Source organism: Harpegnathos saltator, unplaced genomic scaffold (assembly GCF_003227715.2).
Source record: "Harpegnathos saltator strain DR-91 unplaced genomic scaffold, Hsal_v8.6 scaffold215, whole genome shotgun sequence".
In the NCBI taxonomy this organism is placed as follows: Eukaryota; Metazoa; Arthropoda; class Insecta; order Hymenoptera; family Formicidae; genus Harpegnathos; species Harpegnathos saltator.
Window position 1 is genome coordinate 177,613 of NW_020230001.1, and position 25,446 is coordinate 203,058.

Sequence of the window (25,446 nt, forward strand, 5' to 3'; positions counted from 1 at the left end):
AGTCACATACGTAGCAGTAACCGATATATGCCGGCTATTACAGACGGTTAGGAGCGTGCGACGCGCATTAATAATTCATTACACGCTTGGGGGGATTAAGAGGGGGATTCGCGTCTCTCTCGTTCGCTCTCTCTCTGTCTCCTCTCTCTCTCTCTCTCTCTCTCTCTCTCTCTCTCTCTCTCTCTCTCTCTCTCTCTCTCTCTCTCTCTCTCTCTCTCTCTCTCTCTCTCTCTCAGTTGCAATGTTTAAGAAGGTGGATCGTCTTGATCGTCTCTCGCAGGCTCACGATTTCCTCGTTCATCGCGCTTAACTCCCCGATGCACCTCGAAGATTAAATTGACCTTGCACGCTGCATAAACTTCTTTTGTCGCGCATAATATCGCTTTAATGAGACTGCGAGAGAGATTTTTATTATAACTTTTATCTCAGCTTTATACTTTATGTAACATATGCCCTTTTGCACAGACGATCGAAAAATGGAGATTCGGGCGAGCACACTTTGCGCCGAAATTTCGCTGCACTTTGAAATCAGATGAGAGACAGCTCGCTCTTATGTAATTCAACGCCGGGGATTCTCGATACCGAACTTACTGAGAACTCTGTCGTATCAGTCTCGTTAGATTTACTATTACTATCGCGTTATTATTCTTGTATTATCATTTGCTTACATATTTATTTCGCGTTTGATTCCACGAAGTCTTCACATTGTCGCGTCAAATCACATCGGCATCAAATGGAAATAATCCTCCGGATGCGCAAAAGGCTTCCGTTGTATCTCGCTTAACGTATTCCCACTACTTCCCACGCGATCCGTATCGATCATCGATGCGGCTTAACATGCTTTTTGCGTGATTCGGAGGTTTTTACGCGATGAAACCGTACCCGCTTGTACGTGGGTACCGAGAGAAGCCCTTCGTATGCACGCGAGAATCCCGAAACTCTCTCTCTCTCTCTCTCTCTCTCTCTCGCGTGCGCGCGTACGTCGCACGTGTACGGAAATCGAGCCCGAAGCTGTCAATAGTGAATCAGGCACGACGCAATAACGTTGATTTAAACATGGACGAAATTGGATGAATGTCTCCGTATGAAGAAACTTGATAGGAAAATTAGGAGATTGTATTCATCGCAAGAAAAATTGCATCGAAAATTGCATCGAAAATTGCACGAAGGCATTTCGCGGCAAGACGTTGCCCACGAATGCAATTCGACGGATGCAAACGGACTTTTTATTTCTCTGTCTCCTTCACTTGTGGCACTTTCAACGACACCGTTTAGTCCGGCCGATATGCCGCCGAGAATGCAGCAAAGATGAGACTGTAAGTGTACTCGATCCCATCGAGACCGTCCCAGCATAAGACGCAGTCGGGGCGCACGGACGAGCGAAGGAGCGCCCCAAGTTAAGAAATAATAACCGACTGTCTGCTCTCCATCGGAGAGAGAGATTCTCGAGTGTAAGGAGAAGAGTCCAATTAAAAGTACGGTCTCTCTCTCTCTCTCTCTCTCTCTCTCTCTCTCTCTCTCTCTCTCTCTCTCTCTCTCTCTCTCTCTCTCTCTCTCTCTCTCTCTCTCTCTCTCTCTCGGTCTTCCTTTCTATAGAAGAGAACCGTTCGCAAAAGTTTCGCTCGGTTTGTAATGCCGACAAGAAGCAGTCATGAGCTTGATCGCGATGATACAGATCCGCTGGCAGATCAGAGGCAGAATAATCGTAGGCAGTGAAACGAAAAGTTGCAACGCGAACGGAAATTTCCCGGGATCTTCCCGGGAACAGCATAGATTCCCGTCCAAAATGGCGAAATTTATTTCGCAATTTTTACTTAGCAGTCAACTTGGGTCCCCAAAATATGTAAATAGCGCGCGTGAAGCGAAGGATAATAAATGTCGATGTTTCTCAAGTAGAAAATTCCTATGGCAATCCCAAGCATCTTATTTGATCGTAATTTTCACCATAAAGTTCTGTCAGTGTAGCGGATATCGATCTGCATGAAAACGGATAATCCGGCGGGTGTTCTTGAAATCGCAAAAAAGAGGCATGCCCGGTGCAAAATTACAGTGAATTACGTTTTAACTGTGCTCGCGTGTCTAACCGTTCATGCACCGTTGAACAACGTGCTGCCGCCTGTTATCCTTCGGTCGCTTGTTCATGGCGTGGTTTTTGCGAACGAAGCAACGAGACTTATCAGCGCGAAATCTCACGTGACTTTTCGCCGCTCGTAAAACGGCGAAAAGACTCGGTCACAGGACTCGAATCCACTTCATTTCGAGCGATAAAAGTGGAGGTTTCAGTCCGACATGTTTTTCGCGCCCATCAGATGTCAATTTGTCCGCCAATAAGAAAAATGTTCGCTCTTTTATCGCCGAAACGTTCTTAGTCCTTTGAGCCCCGGGATGTGCCCTTACATATTACATGAAATATCTTTAAAAATAACAACACTTTGGTCTCTCGATCGATCCATCTAAAACTAAAAGTATTTTGACTCCTAGATTTCGATTTAGATTTTGACTCACATCTCGTGGACGCCATTACGTTATAACTTTGAAAGTAATTAGCGAAAAAATATTGAACATTTCAAGAAGAGAAAAGAAAGATCCTCCACATCTTTCGTTACGTGCAGAAAAAAAAATTCTAATTGAAAGAATCCCTAATTCTCCTCCGACCAATTCTATTTTTTCTTGCAACTTTGCAAAAGTTTAATTATATTTAATTTCGCTCCAAGTCGCGCACCGACAAATCGCACTGCTCGCGCAGTATGACTTCGATAGTTACTTCGTTGTTCGAGTTATCGTGCTCGTTCTCTCTCTCTCTCTCTAATGAGTCTAAAAATAAAAAGGCAAACCAGCGATCAAGATAGACGTATCATTTCCGTCGCCGACGCGGTTACGCAAGTCGTTCGCGCGTTTGCGACTTCCGCGCGTATTCGTGCGACTCTCTTTTCAGGTTTTCCATGCTAAGCAAAATCGTGCTCACTCACCAGTCGGGGAACAACACCAGCGCCTCGGCGAGGATGTCTCGCAGAAGAGTGGTCGCGGGTGGTACATGCGGCAGAATGACCGGCGCGAAGACGCCGCAGACACCGGCGCTACGTCCATGTCGCGCCTCGTATCTGCTAAGGTAGATCGCCAGGTAACCGAGCAGACGATAGTGGGAGGAGGGCAGAGTCGACAGCAGCTCTTTTGTCGAGGCGATCCAGGTCTCGTGATCGTTCGCGTAATCCTCTGTCACAGGCGGATACATTTCTTTTTTTTTTTCAGTCGTTGCAAGTACGCACTTTGGACATGCGCTCGACTCGTAGAGCGGGCAGATTGTGTTTGTTCTTTTTCGAAGAACTTTTTGCGCTAGTGTACACTAACGCAACGAGTATATAAAGTCTTTTTCTTTCTTCTCGGAAACGACGTCGATGTCGCTCGTTCTTTTTCAAAGGACAACGGTGATCATTGCAACGGTTCAGTGCACCGGCTGCCCTAAGTCCTTGAGCTGGCGCAGCCAGTTCAATGCAATTTTGCTCCGAAACCTAATCTGCACTCACCTGTCCTGATTAAGTTCCGTACTAGTGCAGCTTTCGTGCTTCGAGAAAGAACAAACCTCTTGCGATTGAATTGGACGAAAGTCTTGGACAACTCTGACGAGATATAGTGTACGGTGATAATAATATTATCCCGTTAGAGAGATGTAAGTATATCTGCGCTTACGGGCGTGTACGTTAAGCAGTCTCCCGACTAGGGTGGACGGCACGACGGGTTGCGGAAGTTCCTTCAAGTACTGCCGGAGAAGGGTCGCCGCGGTCGGAGGGCACGCGGCGCCTTCCAGGTCGGCGTCGCCTCTCCTCTCGAAGGCGGCCCTGAGTCTCTCCGCCAGTCTGGGACTGCCGCCCGACAGCCGGAACACCGCCGCGCTCTGGAAGCCGTGGGTCTCGATGTAGCTGCATAATCGGTGCACCACGTACGGCACGCCCGTGTCGAGGTACGACTCGATCAGCTCCAGCCGGGTGCCGAAGATCCTGCTGGATCCCGCGCCGCGGCCCAACAGCGAACCCGCCAGGACGCGCTTCACGCGAGCGAGACGGGATTCGTCCTGCAAGGGACGCGATTTCAAGGGATCGCTCTCCGCTTCCGGCTACATCGCACGGAATAAGGATATCAACTCCTTGGTGCACGGAGACGTCTGGGAGACATCATTTGTTCACCGTACGTCATTTTAGACGTTGACGTCTCCGAGACGCCAAGAATTATACACTGATTATTTTATATTCGCTTTTATAGTGCCCCTATAAAAATATTACGAGATTAAATATTATAAGTACAAATATACAACGGGAATATAATTGTATTATATGTAGCAAATTTTCAACTAAGTATTGCTGAAGACGTATTTTGTGCAATTTGTATCTACCTAACTGCCCGACACGCGGTATACTTTCGCAAAGTGAGTGCCCAGCTTGGTTTGGCCAAGAGGCAAAAGATCAGACACATTTTCCTCAACATATACCTTCCAGCGGTAAAAAGCAACATCTCCTGCAAAGGGATGTCATGTGTGCTCAAAAATAATATAAGAAGCGAAGCAACCTGGCAGTGTAAAAAATGTTTTAATAAAAATACACTTCTACACGTTTACCAGACTGTTTTGAAAAGTTCTGCATCCTACAGGAGTATGAAGTTGTTGTGTAGCAGTATAAATATTCTGTTCCTTGTGTGGCTTACGTAACTTTTAAGTTGAGCTATATCAAATGGTATTTTTAGCGCACATCGAGTCCTATTTTATTTGTATGTCAAGGGGTTAAACGCAAGGTGTTTAACAAAGACGTTTCTTTGAAGCTAGGGGCAGTTGATGTCATTGTGAAATCTTAAGAGACTATGAATGAAGAATGCGTTTTTACGTTTGTACATAAAGAAAAAAGGGAAAAAAAAATAGGTGACGGTTTCTCAGATGAACGGTGTGATGAGGTGAATTGATAAGAAACATGTTATAAAAATGAGCAAAGTCTCATAAAACGCTTCACTTTGTCTCTCTTCGCGCGTTTTACTTATATCAATATCAAGCATTGTCTACCCACATTTTTTTCTTCAACGCTTGTTTACTCTCTCTCTCTCTCTCTCTCTCTCTCTCTCTCTCTCTCTCTCTCTCTCTCTCTCTCTCTCTCTCTCTCTCTCTCTCCTCTCTCCTCTCTCTCTCTCTCTCTCTCTCTCTCTCTCTCCTCTCTCCTCTCTCCTCTCTCTCTCTCTCTCTCTCTCTCTCTCCCCCCCTCTCTCTCCCCCTCTCTCTCTCTAACAACGTACACGCTTCAAGTTCATCCTGTACACTTCTCGCAGTCTTATCGGGCGTAATTGATGTTTCACGACATTTGCGCGACATTTACACGGGCCGTAAAACGGATCGGTCGAACGAGTGGCAGGGATCGAGAAAGCGTAATCGCGACGAAGCGGCTGCTAACAGCCGGCAGGAAAAGCAGTAAGTGCGTCGACAAAGTGGAGTAACGAGTAGATACAGGCTCTACATTCGCGCGCCCGACGATACAAGTGCCGGCAAGCGCAAGTTTCTACGCTCGTATCTCTCGAGTGTAGAACGAGAAGTGCTACGTGAAACTGTCTATTCGTTAAGATAGCAACAGTAGCTACTGCACGGCAGATAAGAGCCTGGTACAACAATATCTTATCGTTGCACATCACTAAACACGAAAGCACACGAGAGCATGACAAGGGAGAGGTGACAGGAGTCTATTGAATAATAGATATATTACTCTCACAATACTATTTTTATATATAATCTATATTACTTCCGTGACAAAATTTATCATCAAAGTCAGTTATCGTTATTATGCATACTGGAGAGTTATAATCGATCGCGCATAGAATGATAAGTTCAACTGCACTTTACAGGAAGTGACAGAAAATATCGTATGACAAACAATTAAGCACACATGTCAATTGCAATTAATATGCGCAGAAACCTTACGAGAAGCTTATAATTTTGCTTATAATTTTAAAATCTGAAGGAAGGTATGTGTTGTAGAGAAACACTGGCTGGTAAGGCGGGAGAGCAAAGCAGCAATCGACAAGGTGAAAATTGCTTGACCAGTTCACTGATAGGCCCGAGATCAGCGTTTTGTGCCGAAACTGGTGAGAGAGAGTAATTTCGTGCTTCACATAGAATTAGTTAAAATGCGGCGAAGCGACGTGAGACAAAACTTATGCGTCCGAAAAGATTACCTTATCATGTGCTTGACGAGAGCGCGTGGGACTTGCTGAGGATCCATGATGATGGTGGACATGGTGGTGGTGGTGGTGGTGATGATGAAGATGTTCTTGCTGGGGGCGTCTCATCCCACTTTGTCTGCACCGCGACCCGCCGCCGCACTGGCAAAAGCGACGACAGCAAACTTAATGTAATTCGCGCGATATTATAATTTCACGCCGGTGTGCAGAACGACGGCCGTACGAAAGACAGTACGTCGTTCTTGTCGTTTCGAGCAAAGTCCGCCTGCGCTCGTCGTGCGTGTCGCGCAAAAGCGAAGAATATATCGAGACCTCCGTCGCGTCGTGAAAGAGAAACGAATGATTCAACGATTACTTCACCGCACGGAGAGAAGAACCGTAGTAGAAAAAAGCGTCTGTTTATTGTAAAAAAAAAAAAAAAAAAAAAAAAACTCTCCAACTTTCGGGGCGATTTGCTGAGCAGCTTAATTTTTAGGGAAAGCCATTTCTCAGCATTTCTCGAACATTTCTCTGACACGGGGATGCGAAGTACGTATAATTGACGTTGTGCTTTGAACGTACCAGGAGTACGAGAATGTTTTTCCAGTTACGGTCGACGATCGAAAGAGCACGCTGATTTCTTTCCCCGCGTAATTAGACGCTTCAGATCGCTCTAACGCGAGCTAACTGCCGTGTCATTTGCATGGTCATATGCTGAGGAACGGCTCGCGCCGATGCGTCGACAACACCGCGTCGGCGGAACACAATCGCGCGGCAATTTCAATATTTTCGCTAGCGCGATCGATGAGAGGCGGTGTGCGTTTTACAACAACGGGAAAAGCTCCGCGAACCGTAAATGCCGTCGTCCTCGCTCGGTCGTCGATATATATATATATATATATATATATATATATACACTTTATTACGACGTAAACAAAGGGATACGTATCGGACGAAAGTTCCGCGCCATCTCGTCACCGCGGCCGCATGCGCCGACGACCGTCCGCGATAGTGTTGGGCGTTAATCGATTGGAGAAAAAAATCATTGACTAAAATAACTGGCAAATCAATAATCACGACTAATAAATCGTCATATAATAATCGTGAATAATTTAATCGACTGGCGAGATTAATTATTAATCAATGTATAATCAATAAAATCAGAGCTATCAGGGGTGAAACAATCGTTGTATGTAATCACGATTTACTCAATGGGAATATTATAAATTTGCATATTTAATTATCTAATCAACCGAAATTCGGTCAACCAAAATTTTCATTAGAGTCAACACTGCCTTTCGAGATATCGATACAGAGGTGTCTGACGCGACACGCGTACGTCCACTCGGTTGCGGGTGGAAATCGTCCAACTTAATGGAAAAGTTCCGCACCATTTTGCAAACAACCACGTAAAAGCATCGGGTTGTTACTTGAAGAAAGTTCAGACGTCTCGGATGAGACTACGCTCGAGAATCTCGTCCCACCGCGTCGCAAGCGTTCATTTGCCAAAAATGTTCTCTGCAAAATGGTGCAAGACCTTGTCGTTCAGTTTCGACGAGTTCTACCGTTCTCGCGTCAGACATTCATTTCGCAATCCTCGAGAACGACGTGTTTCTAAGTTTCTAAGGTTCGGCGAAAATTATTCTCCATTCTCCATGTGACCTGGCCGCTGCGCGTTATTGTAAAGCGGTGCGACTACGGGTCAAACGATCAAGCGCGATAAAACGAGGCGAAACGAGGTTGCGCGGCCATGTAAAATTCATTTTGCAAGACTCGCGGAAAAATTAGCAGCCGCCCGATCCGCGGATGCCCGACCATGTTCTGCTCGTCGACTTCCTCGAAAACGGATAATTACAATTTTCCAGCGGTACATAAGTTTCACAGAAATAAAAGAGGTGGAGAAAAAGGAACAGCGCCGTACACACAAAGCCCGTTATCGAAAATAATCTGCCGACCACTGCACCGAAAACTGATATGATACGCGATTGATCCGTTTACCCTCCCGCCGCTCCTTCCGCGTGGAAAAAAAGAAAAGCGCGCGCAGTTTCGAGGGGGATAAAAAGCGGGATAAAAATCATACGAGACGGTCGGTGATCGGCGATGTCGCTCGTTCGCGACGCAACTGACCCTACCGACGAGGAAATTTCACGCGAACGGCATTAGCGTGCGCATTTGCACCAATTTGTGCCAAAATTTCGTAGTTACATAATCGAGAAGGGGGGAAAGGGCAAGGGGACATGTGTGATGCGTCAATCCCGGCGTATAAATCCGACACGAATGTGCGGCTGTAGTCCATTAATCGTCGACACGTCGGATTTATGACACAGATTGGAGAATTACCGCGTGACACGTTGCTTTCTTTGCTTTTTCTCATCTTAAGTAATCATCGCGAATTTCAAACATTCACCGTTCGCGGATCAACATATTCATGTTCTGTGCTCGAGTAACACTGAAAGCCGACTGTAGATCTATTTTCGTGCTATTATAATATATACCGTTTAGTGAAATTCATCACACATCTCTTTTTCTATTATTAAAGGCTTGAGTGATAAACTTAAACGATAAAAATAAATTACAGAAGTATTTTCTCTCAATTCAAGAAGATCGCACGATGTGTATTCGATATTCGTGAAGGAAAGCCAATAAAAATCTGTGGGACGAATGTAACACATTTTCTTGTCGTACAGTTTCATTTTTCTAATGTAACTTTTATATGTAATAAAATAAAATAAAATAAATTTTAATGAAGAAATTAAATTACATTTTATTTAGTAAATAAATTAAATTAAATTTTATTTAAATAAATTGAGTAAAATAATTAAATAAATTTCATATATAATTCTAATATAACGTGATATAACTTTGTTGATAAACTGTGCGTCAGTTGCAGATTTTATTGTCGGCAGAATCAAATTCCAGTAGCTCCAAACTCCAAAGAGCAATTTTTTCCCTTGAATATCGAATTTCGCAGTATTATTTCGCAGTAGAACTGCTTCTCATTTGTCCGCACATTTATTTACAATGATTACAAATTTTATCACTGCACCGCATATCAGTGCAGAGACTCTTGTTGACACTGCTAATTCAATTCCCGTAATTGTGTCCTCGAGTAATTTTTATCAAGCGTCCCCTCGTCCTTTCTCCACCCCCTGGGATGGCAGCCCTATATATTGCGCTATATATCGCGGAGATGATCGTTAAAGAGACACACTCACAATACACTCTCTCGCGACCCTCCACAGGTTGAAATACACCGAGTTCAGCGTGGCAGTTGTCTCGTCCCGCTCCTCCTCCTACCCTCCCTTCTTCGTCCTTCTTCCCTTCGTGCGGACTCGTCGCGAGTATTGGTAGCGCCGTTTCTCTTCCGGGTTATGATCCGTGATCTCCTTCGTCGCTCCCGTTCGCGACCGGCGAGTATCGAGTACCGAGCACCGAGCAACGCGATACCCGCGTGCACACTTTGATTTCCGTCGGGATCACAAATGCGAGTAGTCGTTTTCCGTGCTTTGAGGGTAAGGAACGACGCATGGGGGTACCTAGGACGTATATATGTCGTGTGCGTGAGTATGTGTGTATGTGTGTAATGTATGTAAATGTACGTGTGTGTGTGTGTGTATGTGTCTGGGCGAGAAAAGTACCCGCCTCAGATTGAATATATGAGAGAGAAATAGGGGGAGAGAGAGAGAGAGAGAAAGAAAAAAAGAGAAAGAAAGACAGAGAAAAAGAGAGAGAGAGAGAGAGAGAGAGAGAGAGAGAGAGAGAGAGAGAGAGAGAGAGAGAGAAGGGCTGTCGAAAAAGAAGAGTCCTTCGCGTGCGCGTGAAAATTTCGAGCCGACCGTGTCTGTTTTTTTTCTGTTCTACGGCGACGGCGACGACGACGCCAACGTAAAGCGAAGATCGTGCGATTCGACTAGTTCTGGGTTCATGTCCCTATCACGGCACATCGCATATAGCCCCTTCTCTCAGGCGAAGGGCACTGCCTATGGCTGCTTCAGGAAGTGAGTCGACACCAGCCGTAGCGTAAGCATCGAGGGTCGGAGCCGAGGTCTAGGTCACCACTCCGCCCCTGGCCCTGGCATGGTCTACGTTCCTCCTCGGGCCCTTACTGCAGCACCAGCTGCACTCTGCAAACAGAACACGAAGGATCATTACGGGATCGTAAAAGGAACGCTCAGTGTTCGAGCCTTTCTACGCTGAAGAAAAGGATCGGCTGAGAAGAGACGGAGTGTGTCTCGGAAGATTAACGAAATCGGCACGCACTTGTGCTTATGGCATAAATATTCTTTAAAGTAAGAGAAGAGCTGCAAAGCAACCGCACCGTTCTACCGCTGGTTGGCAGATTAATGAGAGGATTTCGGAGGAATGAGGGAAGGAAAATTTTCACCCGCTGATGTACACTTTGATAAACGTGTCGCGACAATTAACCGGCATCGCGCCCGCGAATGAAAACGCGACATTGAGTAAGAATCATGCTACTTTTACGCTTCGTGTGCGCGGCACGGAAGCCATAGGGGATCGCGTGCGATCCTGAAGTGGACGCGTAACACAGCCCAATTCGATTACGCTCGCTGATTCGTTTAGCGCATGCAGTTTCCGTTGACTGAGGCCGCGTTTGGAAAATACGCCGCATATCGCGATCGATCGGAAAGGCGAATTGTCCCTCGTCACTATGGAAACTCGCAGTTCTCTTCCGGCTCGTAAGTCGCTCTCGCTATAGTCGTCTTGATGCTTTCGGCGGAGCTAATGATCGGCTCAATCGACGAGTCGTGATTCGTCTCACAGGAACGCCGAAGAGCGTCGAACGAAATTTGAATGTGCGGGAGGAAAAGCATTAAGAGGGAGAAAGACAGACAACATCGGCGAGCAAGTGACGAAGGAAATGTTTTATATCTCTGGAAATATCTCTGGACTGACCGCTCCCGCAAAGTCGAGACTGATCTGCCGACGAGGTGAAGTCGCGAATCAAGCCGGCTTGATTTCGCGCAGAGACACGATTACACGCTGACGAGTCGACGTTAATGCATTTTACAACAGAAGAGTGTATAATTCATCGAGACCATCAGGCTTCGCGGTGTATGCGGCAGCTTGTGAATTAATTAACGTTCGTGCTCGAATTTAATCCCGTTAATTAATGTCCATCGTTCGTCCGTTCGCAACGCTCGGTAACAAGTGCTACAAACTGCTTCTGCAGTTGAAGACAATGCTGATCCGCAAGTTTCACAGAATCTCGGGCGAGCCTCGAGCGTTCCGGGCATAATTACACGAAATTTTAACGGATAAATTGTAGGAAATTACGAAGGAGTTATTAGACCTCCGGCGTAAATAAACTTGGAAAAATATGCTTTCAGAATAGATAACGTTGATCTCGACTGAAAGATTGTTAATTCTCAAAATACATCGATAAAATAAAATCGATTAGATTAAAACACATCGCATACGCGACGACGTGTGGATACGCGAAAAATTTACAATAAAATATTCCTGGCGTCCCGAATCAGCTTTACTTTTATTATCATTCGAGGGCGCGCCGTTTTCACATCAACGTGCGCGAACGCATACACATACGATGCTCTCTCGAATATTTTCTTGCTGCGGCATCTCGAAAAACGACAAAGTTACCTCGACGGTGAATTTCAAAAACACCACACAGCTCTCTCTCTCTCTCTCTCTCTCTCTCTCTCTCTCTCTTTCTCTCTCTTCGAAATACAAACAATCGGAAAATATCGCAACGCAAATGGATGCGAACAATGCTCTCCCTCCCTCCCCCCTCTCTTTCTCTCTCATGTCATTGAGGAATTCGAAATATCCTTTATCATCTGATTACTCTGCGATCGAGCGCCCTCGTTCGCTTTCATTCGTCGAGGTGGAAACGCGAGACGAAAAGCAGCGCGCCAAAATACGCTTCTCCTCTTATTTTCTCCTTCAAAACGGCCGTCCGAAGTTCACGCTCGGTAACGAGCGTCTCTGCTCAAACGGGAGACCCCCTCATCACACGGCTGTTGCAATTCTCAAAATTGTTGCTTTGTTTCCAGAGGCAGCCGAGAACGCGTTCTCGTCGAGACATTCAAAAGACCTCCGCCTCGCGCATCGCGCGCTGTCTTTCACTTTCTTTCTCCCTGCTGTCGTACATCGAAACATCCTCAGCGGGGGAGGAGGAGCCGGGAGGAGGATTTCCGCGGCTCAACTAGACGGGGGGATGAAATTCGCGTAAGCCGCTTGGCTTTCTCGCGACGCCAAAATGTGACGCTCCGCGCGCGCGCCGCGCCAAGGTATGTAATATTCACGAATAATTGGCGAATTACATCGCGAATTACGTATCGCGTTAGACATGTCGCGCTCCGACGATGTCGCGGCACGCTCCATTCGGCGTCGAATGACGCTCGATCGCGAAAACGAACTTGTGCAGCTTGCGACTCGTCCGTTTTGTCGTTCTCGCCGTCGCGAGATCGCGGCTGCTTCGCGTTTCAGGCGGATTAGGCGGAAAATGCCACTTGAGAAAGTCCCGAAAGACACTCCGGCTCCGCCGAGTCGTTCGAGCCGGAGACTCGCGAAAGTGCGTGCGAACGCACGATTTTTGCTGAACTCGGCGTTGATTATTGCGCTCGTCACGGCGGACTGCGCAGTTAGCGAGACGCGTTTTTGCAATCCGGACACAGGATCGCGCTGGAGAGTGTCGGGCGAAATACACGAGCCTCCGCTACGGTGGAAATGGACGAGTGTGTGTTTTTCTTTTTCGAGCCGAGCTTCCATCGAGGAAAGTGGTATGTGCGTCGCGGAACGCCATCACAACGCGACTCGCGATTCATCGCGCCGAATTGGGTCGATCGGCAAGGGGTTGCATGGGGAGTGAAGCAAAGAAATTTCGGGGAAGATGGATGGCAATTTCAGGCGAAATCAATTGACTGGATCTCTCCCTCTCTCTCTCTCTCTCTCTCTTTCTCTCTCTCTCTCTCTCTCTCTCTCTCTCTCTCTCTCTCAACTTTTTTATTTCTTTTTTTTCTTGCAACTATCTACTATATTCGTTGCATATTCTTCAACCCTTTTGTATTATCGATTATCTGCTCGTATGTGAACATGGTTCTGCTATGTTGTGAAAAATTTTTATGAAAATCTACTGTATTCGCTGCGTATTCTTCAACCGGATTCGACCGGCTTCAACCTGCTGAGCCGCTAGGTTGCTATTTGCTATTCGCATGTTTGCAGGCTGCTCTGCTAAATCGATATATCATCCATGCTCACTGAAATTTTTGCTCCATACTTGTATAACTGCGTAGCCATGGATTGCTGAATTATTATATAGTTCACTGCTTTAAGGTTGACTCACAATATTCTATCAAACACTGTATTCCCTATGGGGTTCGATCCTGGAGTGTCAACATATATATAACTAACTCTCTCTCTCTCTCTCTCTCTCTCTCTCTCTCTCTCTCTCTCTCTCTCTCTCTCTCTCTCTCTCTCTCTCTCTCTCTCTCTCTCTCTCCCCCTCTCTCTCTCCCCCCCCTCTCTCTCTCTCTTTCTCTCTCTCCGTCTCTTTTCTTCTCGCGCATTTTTTACTCCCCCCTTGTCCCTTCCGCGCGTCCCATTTTTACAATTCATTGCGCCCCGGTCCTCTCGCACCTGCGCCACGACGACACCACGCCGCCGCCGCCGCCGTCGCCGTCGCTGCCGCCGCCGCCGCCGCTGCCGCTGCACTTAGCAACAACCGCGCGTTTTTATGTAACCACCGGCAAGAGAGATCGAATTCCCTCCGTCGCCGCGCGCGTTTGCATTTTCCGAAGGCGTGAGCAACAGCGGGAAGCTTACGTAAAAGCCGCCGCGATACGCGTCTCCGCCTCGTCTAAGCTCGTCGTCGGCCCGGCAACCTTCGTCCAGGGGTTAACGGACGTTCCGTTATCGGGGTCACCTATAACTCTTCGCGCGATGAAACGCAATCTCGACGGATCGACAAGTGCATAACGATCCGCCGTGCCGCCGACGGCGACGGCGGCGGTCGTTTCCGCTCGCGTTTCACCCGAGAGCCCGTTTTATTATTGCTACGCGCGACGATACAAAGCAAAGGAGCGTGTCCCGTCCGTCCTCTACCAGCCCCGAACTGTCTCGCTATCTCGACGGTATATCGATATCCGAGTTTACCGTTCGCTCCTGTCACGTGGAGTCCGCGTTATCGGACAGTTGTCAGCTACCGGGATCTCTAATTGTCTCAAGTTTGTACAGTTCCTTTGTTTCGAGCCACGCTGATACTTCTTGATTAACGCGTCGTTTCCGCTTCCGTTCGCCGTGAATACGGGAAGTATCGGAAGCCGAGAACTCGATCGGTTGGTCCGGAGAGACCGGGGATTTCGGCTCTAACGAGACACGGTTACACACAGCTTCACGGGATACTGGCTTTTGTAGCAAAAACTTTCGGATCTTTCCAGTAAGATTGAACGGTTACGTTTTCGCCGTCGTGTTATAATTTCACGAGACGATACACGCGCCGCTTTGATCTGCGATTTGTCGCCGTGTACCTTTTGTGTCAGAGAATTGCAAAATGAAAGGAAAATAAATAAATGAGTTTATCGAGAGAGACCTCAGTGTTGCGCAACATCAAGGTAGCACGAGAACAGAAATGAAAATACAAGTATGAAAAATGATAAGGACATAAGAGCGTTTATAATTGCTTCATCGTATAACGACCGATCTAATATTCTAAAATCCGTGTCGCAATAGTTCCAGTTCGTTGCGCGTGTAACACCGAAAGATTTCGGCATTTCGCGTGGTTGTCGATATCACGTTGCCGTCATTCGTCGCACCTGTCACACCCGTGCGTACGAGAGCCAGCTTTCGCCGAAATTTGCGCTCGACACAAATGCGTGCTGCGGACGGTCGGTCGTGCCGATAGCGAAGAAAACGAAGTAACGTTAATTGCGACTACAATTGACCGACGTTGAGATAATTCATCGAGTGAGAGAGAGAGAGAGAGAGAGAGAGAGAGAGAGAGAGAGATTAATCTTACTAAACTAGTTACTTCCAAAGCCAACCATATTTCCTCTCGTTTCAACGAGAAAATGGTAGCGGAAATATGCGTAAAGTTATTATTACAGCGCGGCGAGAAAGACCTGAAAACGAAAGAACATTTATTCGGGGGAGGTGAGCACTGATAAAATATTTACCTGAATTTAAATTCTTTTGCTCAAACCGAACGAACAATATTGCTTTCGTGAAAAGCTACGGATTAAAAATAAAAAAAAAGGTATATTTTCTCATGTGAAGGAAATATTTCCTCGATAAAAAAAAATACGCGCATTAATGTAAATATATATGTTATTTAGTACCCACACCCCTCGACTATATACTTAGTAATTTTCAGTTCACTTTTTATCTCAGCGTATACCATCGCTCTCTCTCTCTCTCTCTCTCTCTCTCTCTCTCTCTCTCTCTCTCTCTCTCTCTCTCTCTCTCTCTCTCTCTCTCTCTCTCTCACACACACACCGTAGAAATAATTTTCCCGACCAAAGATGAGACTACAATTTCACTGTGTAGTCACATATATCACCCTCTTCTCTCTCCGTGCAAGCCCCGAGATACGTTCGAGAACGAAGTCGCACAACGAAGCCTCCGGACTCCTCACCGACGAGTCATGCAGATCGACGGTGCAGATAGATTTGCACGAAAACGCGGAAATCAATAGATTGTCCGCGTTGTCGATGATACGACGTAGTTTCTATCACCTCGCGATGATCGGCACCGACCTGGCCGAGAAGGGCAAGTCAATACTCGAGAGGGTGACAGTGTTCCCGTGCAATTCGGCAGCGAACAAACGATGATAACGCACGATCACCGCGGACGATGATGAAGAGAGACAATTACAAAGGCAGAGAGAGAGAGAGAGAGAGAGAGAGAGAGAGTAGGGGAGGAAGAGAGAGACGCAAATGAGCCCTATCTGCCATACACAATACGTTTCTGTACATACAACACAAGCTCGCAAATTTCCGATAGTTCCGCTAATTCTCTCTCTCTCTCTCTCTCCCTCTCTCTCTCTCTCTCTTTCTCTCTCTCTCTCTCTCGTCCAAAAAGTAACATACGCCTGGTCACAGCGAGCAGCCGACGTTATCGCTGCGCGACCCATAGACCTTCCCTCCTGGGGCACCCTCTGGCGCACGATTAATTCTCGACACATACATACACACACACACACACATAGGCTGCGCTTCAACATAACGTTCCCGATAACCGAACGTTCAATCGACGACGCCGCCAGGATAAAAGGAGCAGGAGCAACGGAGGACAGCACTTTGGACAGCAACGTAACCGTCGAGAACCGTACCTGATGCTGCGCGAGACGAGGGAGGTCATGACGACCTGCAGGAGATGCTGACTGCGACACGGACGACACACAAGTGAGACTGAGTTTCTGCGATCCTCACTGGCTCTCTCTCTCTCTCTCTCTCTCTCTGCCCATGCCCGCCGTTCTTCGCCACCCTTCTCGCAACCCCCGACCACCTCACTAGCGCCCGAGCACGCCGTCGCCACCACCACTACTCTGCTGCCGCCGCCGCCACCGCCTCGGCCCCCGCTCCCCGGCGGTGGAAATCGAGGCAACTCGAATTTGCGTCGGTCTGCGCCGGATTCCGCGACGGAATACTGGAAATATACTTCCGGCCGGATTTTCTCGTCCGCGTTCGCGGAGTTCACGGGCGCGTTCGAGACGGCGAGATGAGGAGCCGTGAGGAGGAGCGAGAGCGGAGAGGGAGGCACGTGTAAAATCGGCCAAGGCTCGCGAGGGTCGAAATCGACGAGTCTGAATGAGCTTACGGTCGTGAAAATTGGCCGAGGGTCGCGGGGTTCCAATTGACGTTAAAAGAGCCACACGGCGCCGGGGACGGTACGAGCGGCCGCCGAGACCTTCGTGAGATGAAAGTTAACGAGCTGTCGCGGCGACGACGGAGGGTGAGAGGGCGAAAGAGATTAGCCAGGGATCGGGGAATCAAAGAAAATGCGCGCAACGTGGCAAGAGAGAGAGAGAGAGAGAGAGAGAGAGAGAGAGAGAGAGAGAGAGAGAGAGAGAGAGAGAGAGACCCAGACGGATAACGACGATGATGCTCCGCACGCGGAAAATGCGTTCGATCTCCCGGAATATCCGCCGCGCGGAGACGCGGCGATCTCCGGGTCGATTCGGACTCGAGGCGAGAAACGTTCCATCAGCGAAGTCTGCACTTTCGGCTGGCAAAAAAATTCTGCTGATTATTCTCGACTAGCGAGGCCTCGACGGCCGGCTCCGATATGTCGTCGTTACGCAGTCGCGCCGAGTTTCGGACTTTACACTCTCGGAGTTTGTTTCTTCGTTTCATGAAAAAGAAAAAGAAAAAAGAAAAAACTGGAGACGCCGATGTGGCGCATCGCAGTGGATCCAGTGGATAACCGCTAAATCGCTATTGTTAAGAAGTGCTCCGCCTCGTCATTCATCCGCGTCTCGAAGACGGCAACAACCTATCGCTCGCTCGCCTCGATATTTGGCGAGCGGTTTGCAGGATACGCGACTATTCGCCGTCGCCTCGATTTCCGTCCAAACTCGTCCCGGCCACTTGCTCCTCCATCGTAAACATATAACATCGCTATAAACATATACAAAAAGAAAAAAGCCGCCGCGAGCGAGAGAGAGAGAGAGAGAGAGAGAGAGAGAGAGAGAGAGAGAGAGAGAGAGAGAGAGAGAGACAGAGGGAGGAAGGAAGCGAGGAGAGAGACGAAGAAAAGGACGACGCGCAGTTTCCACCGCTGCCCCTACCTTCCCTCCCCCCTGCTTCTCCCTCTTTTCCCGGTATTATAAGTTCCCCGACCGTCCCGCTTCCACCGGCAGCATCCCCTCCATAGAGGATCTCCTCCGAACTCGACCCCTCCAACCACACAACCCCCTTGGCAGCAGAGATCGCGTGCGCGAGGGCGCATGCACTACCCTCGAGGAATCAATAGACCGTCCCGGTCACGTGAATCGCGAGGTGGAGAGGCGGGAAGACGAAGGGGTTAGCAGGAGGAGGAGGAGGAGGAGGAGGAGGAGAGAGGGCTCAAACGTCTAAGGGAGCCGAGAGGAGGAGGCGGCTCACGACGGCGGGGAAGGACGGGAGGGCTGGTGGACGGCCGTCGGTAGCCCGAGAAGGGTTATCCGAGGGTTTGTTGACGATTATATGGGCGCACGTATGTGAGTAAACAGCGATACGAGGTCTCGCCGCCCGATGGAAATGCATAATGTAAGCGTCGCATGCGAGCGAGGAAGGACGGAGGGCACACGAGCGACGTGGGCGGAGAGCTGGAGGGCTCGGGCTCACCCTCGAGATCTCGTGGGGGATAGCCGAAAAACGGCCCGTCTCATTGTTAGACTTGACCGATGACGCACTCTGCGCGTCGAAAATGACGAGCGGACGAGAGCGCGGCTTGTTTATCGTTTACCTTGAGTTGGTATAATTGACGTACGAGCGTAAGACACAATTACATTAGGCGCAATGATTAAAATTGTTCATCATCGCCGTTGATCAACGAGACGAGGCGTGACAGTTCACGATCTTGTGGGACGATTAGACGTGATGATAATCGGGGTGGCCTAAAAATCTGTCTGTCTCGAGGCGCTGGTGCACTTTGCATATCGCGGGTGATTTCGTGCATCTGGATGTATTTTCAGCTCGCGTAATTAGCATACGAAAGATTACAGCTTGAAATAATACATGGAGCACGCGTGAATGTATCATTTACATGCTATAACTTGAAAACGCGATATCCCGCGCGCTTTGTATTCGGCAGCGAGTCACGTGAATATTTCGCTTAAATTGGTCGCTTGAATTTATTGCTCTTTTTATTGGGAGCGTATTTTCTCAGCAGGGCCGTGCATGGTTTTATACGACACGTGGTACGTGATTCGCGCGCGCGCGGCGATTTTCGGCAAACATTTGCAGGCGAGGAAAATCGACGGAAAATTAGGTTTTGTATATTGCAAGAGAAGAAATCTCCTCTTTCGAACAACAATAAAAGATAAATAAAATATCGGATTTGCGTATCTGATGAACCTGTGGCATATAGCAAGTTTCGTACAAATAAAATATTTGTCTGGCATAAATAGCGCGAAGGGAAGACATTCTCTTGACACTCGCAGATATTTTCATGTCTCCGCAATTGGAGCCGTATATGTGAAGTTTAATTGAATTTCATGAAACGAAAATGGAATCGTATATCTTGACCGCCCGAACATGTATCCTCTATCCGACAGACGTATGCTCTAATTAATTGGCAAAAACAATTACTCGTTCAATCAGCTGGCGGGTTTCGACACAACTTGCCGATGAAATTTGCACAAACGTGTATAAATTCGTGATCTTGCTGCTGATTCTTCTTTCCGGGGGCGAAAATTTTATAATAAAAATTGCTGTATAGAGAATTCTGCAACGTCAGGCAACGTATCGACATTCCGTCTCAATTGATCATTCTCATATTTTACATGCGCCATTTATATCTCAGGAACTGGAATATGCCATCAAGAGATTCACTGTTTTTCAACATGGTAACATTCATTGACGATCTATTCCTGTATTTCTGGAGAAATGAAGAGAGAGAGAGAGAGAGGGGGGGGGGGGGAAACGCAAAGTTGAGAAGAATTTCCACGAAAAAAATCCGAGAAAACTAAGCTGTTCTCTCCGTGCGTAAACTCGTCGGTGACCTGGAGTGAACTTCTTTCGCGGCTCTTTTGCGAATGCCCATACAATCCAGCTCCTTCGCTTTCAACAACTCGCGTTTAAAACTGCACGGATGCGTTAAAGCGTCGCGCGGTGAAACCCGTCGAGTGTGAAGTACATAGAAAGAACTTTCCGCCTCGTCACACCCGACGAATGTAAGCACGTGGCGCTTTAAAATTAAGACATAAATCCCGGGGCGTGATCGTCGGGGGGATCCGTAAGGTCCGACCGATCGATTGCGAGGTCCGAGGTGTGTACTTTCGCGAGGGGATGCGTGACCTTCAACTTCACGGATCCTTAGCCGTAGGAAGGGATTCCGACCCTCCCTACGCGTCGTCCTCGAGACCCCATTAAGCCTGCGAATCCCATGAATGGAATAGTGACTCTTCACCCTGCCCACACTCTTCTGGGATTTTACGCAGTTACGTTTTCACCTTGCGTAATATTGCCCCGGGTTTTATCGCCTTCCCCATCGTTCTCCATTTGACTCCTCCGATTCGGGGCTGCACGGTCGCGGATTCCGAGAATCAGCTTATCGAAATTGACGACTCATCACGGCTGCAAGCCGTCGAGCTATCGGCACAGGTTTCCTCGAGACCTCGAGTCCTTGTTCGGCGATTTTGTCCGTCAAACTGACACGTCTTTGCTATTCATGCGACTAACAACGAGAACGGCTAATAAATAATTATTATCGATGATTATTTCAGGGAAGCGTCCTTTCGCTTTGCGTATGAAGACCGCGACGTCTCGGATTAATCGGCGAATTAATAATTAAACGGAATAGACGGAATATAAAATGTCCTTTCTTGTATGGAAGAACATTTTAATAATTAGATCCAATACACTGTATAATTATACGAGGGCTCGTACGATCGGATATTTTTTTAGGGCATCTGATATATGTTTTGCGTTAAAACATTGACATTTAAATCGGTTAAAATTCAACCTCTAGAAACTTGAACACTGGAGCCGAGTTCTGCGACTCTCATAAGTCGCCCTATATTCCATCGCATGCGGAATAATTAATATTTATCGCGCGTCTCTCCTATTTTCAAGTCACAGCCGTGTGCCCTGAAAGCAGAGGCGCGGGAGAAATTTTTTTTCGGGATAAAATCGGCCTCTCACACTCGCGTACTCGCGACTGGGCAAAACAAGCGCGTTGCGAGTCGCAGTTTCGACCGACGAGAGACGGATCGGATGACAAAGAGGCTACGGGGAATAATAAATAAATAAAAATACGCGCACGTGCGCATGCGAGGGGCAGAGGGAGGGAGCGAGAGAGTTGAAAATCTCACGTGACGCTCCCCGCGAGCTCTTATTCGCGTTACGTGTTACGAATTCGCGAAAAACCGAGTCCGGTCGTCGTGACGGCACGCTTTGCCGCTTCTTGTCAGCGAATGTATTAGTGATGGGAATAGAACACGTGCGGCCAATGACCCCATGCAACGTGGCGCATATGCACGTAACTAGCAGGCGCATGCATGCATACATGCGTCCATGCATATGCACATGCCGTCGCTCTTGGGGTAGCGGGCTTTTCATACGTGCGCATATATCGATTGCACACGACGCCTCTCGCGATGCGATAATGAGAAACGTACCTCGACCGCGGAGAGGGATTGATGGAAACTCGTCATTAATATTTACCGCGCGCGCGCGCGCGCGCGTGCGAGCGAGCGAGCGTAATCCCGCGCACAGTATCTTTTTTCCTCGCAATTAACATTCATTGTTCGCGTAGGAGGAGGAGCGAACGAGCGCAAAAGTCGCGCTCCAATAAATCTTTCGTTTCTCTTTTTCCTCTTTCTTTTTTTTCTTTTTTTTTATATTCACGCACGCGCACGCGCACACTAGGGAGTCCCTATTTTGTTGAGATACACACACATACACGTGTATCTATGTCTATGTCCAATGACCCGGGCTATTTATCGCGCCGAGGCCGCTCGTCAAATTTTACAGACGGCTACAGTTTCGAAACATGAATATCCATGTCGAAATTATTTCGCGAAAGTCTCTCGATATCGTGGATATTTGTTGGAATGACCGAGATGCTTATCAGAAGCGTCCTCTTTCGCGCGACATGAAAAAGTCACCGTGACTGCGGAAGGAGAACGAGAAAGCTCGGTGGAAAGCGGATCCAGTGACGTTAGAATTTCATTCAGCCGAACAATAGAATTCGATCGAGCAGCTCCTGAGGACGAACACACCGGCGGAGGCGAAGGAAAAGCCTCTGCTGAGCGCGGTTGAGCGATAAACGCGCGAGAAAGATGTCGCGCGTTGTCGCGGACGATTGTCAATCGACGCAGCGCGGAGTTCTCGCTTGTCAACGAAGTGAAAGGAATGGCCAGGGACAGGCGTGTAGAAGCTCGACGTGACTCTGCATCCAGGTCGAAGATGCAGCTACGGATTGGATCGATTTCACATCTGTGAAAACGCGCGACTGACTCCGCGCGAGGGACTCCGGAAAAATGCGTGCGCGAAAATCGCGCGCAGCGACTCTCCTCTCGTCCTGACGAGCGTAACGAGTCGTCTTCGACGTCGCCTGGGACGTGTCCCGTCGACGACGAAAGTGACGCGTCCACCGAATCAGCGAACGTGCTGCGAGGACGCAGATATCCTGCGAATAACGGAGAATTAGGCCAGATTCTCGTCTAGGCAGCGACGAGTCCGTCAGTCTCCCGTCAGTAGAGATGTGCGAACTATTCGAATTCGAATCAAATCGAATCAAATCTAATGTAATTCGATTCGATTCGAATCCGAATCCCTATGATTCGAATCCGAATAATTCGAATAGGAATCAAATACATTATCGTTTGCGCGCATCAGCTACAAAACGGGCCATCTGGGGCTGTATGTTTGAAGCCTTAACTTGTAATTAACTTAACTTATAATTAATAACTTAATTATAAATTACTTTAATTATTTAAATATGTATTTTACTTTAAGATGATATTACAATATCAATATTCCCTTTCATATTAAAATCTTCCATCATTATTTGCATGTTTAATAGTCATGTTAAATTTTTTAATGATTCGATTCGATTCGACATAAAAATTCTTGATTCGCACATCTCTAGTTTCCCGTGAAATTCTCCTGTTAACCGGGACGTTCACCTTGCAGAAGCATCGAAGAACGTCTAACGATAGTGAGGATAATCCTCTTTGGAAGTAATTCGTGAAGTAGTTGCAAAAATGAGGATTCGGCTTGAAAAAAAAATTTAGATAAGAGGCTTCAGAAGTCGGTGATCGCCGGTCGATCAAACGTATCTGCACGGAGAGAGTATTATAGTTTTTTCGCGAGTATTAAAGTTCTTTTCAGTGTGTCGTGTTTTTCAGTGACGCAAGAATAGACTGTCAGAGCCGGAGTTTCCCGTGCTGAGGAACACGATAAATTTATACGCTTCGGTTCGTAAAATATAAATAGCGCGCGGAAGGATGATAAATCAAGGCAGGATGTCGGTGCGCTCGTCGCTCATGCAAACTCTCTCTCTCTCTCTCTCTCTCTCTCTCTCTCTCTCTCTCTCTCTCTCTCTCTCTCTCTCCTCTCTCTCTCCCCCCTCTCTCTCTCTCTCTCTCTCTCTCTCTCTCTCCACGGCTATTTTCGCTACCAAATTCTTCCCGCTATATTCTCTCCCCGTGAATTTCTATTAATCCTATCTGATACGTTCACACTTGCAAAAACACCTCTCATGACTCGCGCCGATCCTTCCACGAGATAAATCGATCGAAACGTGTTTTTAGGCTAACCTCCGTCGGATATTATTGCGTAACTGAGCGCTCTAGCTGCGTAATAACGTCAACAATTTCATACGTGAAAAAACGCCTGCAGGTTTTCAAAATGTTCAACAGATTGTACTCTTAACCCATCGCGCGACCCGCGTGATGTTGAGAGTCCACCTCGACACTTTGAGTTTTTCTCGCTCCGGTCGATCCTACACGACTCAGCTTCTTATTCCTTCAATTCCGCTCATTAATCGTACGAGATAACTATAATGCTGTAAAAATGCGTCGTTGCGCATCAGGGAAATACATTGAAACATTGAACCCTCGTGGGCCCGAGCGAGCTGTCGAATCGCTCTTGAGGCGGAGGAAAAGTTTGCCAGGACGAAGGAGACGCCGTCGAGGTGTGAAGTACGCTGAAGAAGATCCAACTGAAATTCACACACTCGACGCGCCGACGAGACGTTAACACGCGACGCTCCGCCACGATCCGCGCGACGTTGACGCGCTGCGAACAGCTAATACACGTCAATAAGCGCAATTGATATCGGCGTATTGAAGTAAAACGCACACGCCGCGACATGCAAGAGAAAAAACGCGTTTCTCGGATATCACTCGGCCTCTTGTCGCCTCGTCGCCTGCCGTCTTTGCGACGGCATCGATCTCCGCGCTAGGATCGCATCTCCGCGCTACGTTCGTTCGCTGCGATTTTCAACAGCAGCGGGCGGCGATGTGCGCGAGAGAAACTTGTGTCCTCTCCTCCTTGATATTCATTCATGTACTCACAGTGTCAGCGGCGAACGGCCGTACGGACGGAGCACTCGGAGCGTCGTTGATCCGCGAAGCAGCGGCACACTCGGAAACACACTCTTGCGCGTCCTCTTCTGTTGGTCCTCTATATCTCCGTCTCCTTCTTCCTCGGTCTCTCTCCTCAGCAGCGACGGGGGTTCCGCGAGGACGCGGATCGCCCGCGACGATGATCGGCGAGGTCGCGCGCCGTCAGCTCCATCATCCGCGGTGGCACATCGCTGTGCTGGGTTACCGGGTGCTGCTGATCGATAATCGGATGACTGAGCGAGAGAGAAAGAGAGAGAGATAGAATACGAAGTCGAAGACGAGGAGGACGACGTCGATGACGGCGACAGCTGCGACGAGGAACGCCGAAAGTAGATTTTTCTTCACAGGGACGCGCCGCACCGTCGACAGTCCGATTCGATTTGCGCACAATGCGGCGACCGAAGAATCTCCACGAAAAATGCGACACGCACACGAGAACGAGGACGAATACGTGCGTGCGTGCGCGTTCCGCACGCGATTTCGCGACTCCGCCGAATGCCACGAGTCAAAGCGTGATATGCAACGCGGGTGCCGGCGCGAGAACGTGATCCGCCATATTGTTGCATTCGCGTGTTTAAAGGGGATCGACCCGAGCCAGGGAAGAGCGACGGGAAAGGGAGAGAAAGGGAGAGAAAAGGAGAGACGGACGATGGTGCTCTTCTATCGATACCTCGCCGGCCAGAACTCGCGTCGTTTTCAAGACTGTTCTCTCTCTCTCTCTCTCTCTCTCTTCGTGTTTCCCTTTTGATAATTTCTATAATTTGCTTGGCTGTCTAATTTCGACAGGATCCGAACCCGCCTGTTCGGCTCTCTTTTGTTATGTCCAGAATGTAACATTGTTATCACGAGGTCAGCGAAGAAAGTAACGGTAATGATGTCACTTCCCAATTAATGATTCTTATCATGTGTGAAGGTGGATAATGAAACCTTTGATCAACACTTCCCCTGTGATCTGTCAAAGTACATATCATGTATTTTATTTAGGTTATATTCGTTTTCACACATCT

The 25,446-nt window shown here is 47.9% G+C and overlaps 1 protein-coding gene across 4 annotated transcripts in view; it reads right to left on the reverse strand.

Annotated features, from left to right (window-relative positions):
• LOC105180642 (protein FAM13A) overlaps positions 1–25,024 on the reverse strand; it is a 58,877-nt gene extending 33,853 nt beyond the window's left edge. Inside the window, exons 1-5 of one of the 4 annotated variants that reach the window (XM_011136834.3) lie at positions 24,389–25,021; positions 9,402–10,310; positions 6,202–6,348; positions 3,688–4,111; positions 2,970–3,213 (exon numbers count right to left, since the gene is read on the reverse strand). In XM_011136834.3, coding sequence (XP_011135136.1) covers positions 2,970–3,213; positions 3,688–4,111; positions 6,202–6,315 — 782 coding nt within the window. In that variant the 5' untranslated portion in view covers positions 6,316–6,348; positions 9,402–10,310; positions 24,389–25,021. Of the gene's footprint in view, positions 1–2,969; positions 3,214–3,687; positions 4,112–6,201; positions 6,349–9,401; positions 10,311–16,492; positions 16,603–24,388 lie in introns of those variants that run through there. The other 3 variants (XM_025298347.1, XM_011136832.3, XM_025298348.1) reach the window with 3 other exon arrangements.
• Positions 25,025–25,446: the final 422 nt, after the last annotated feature.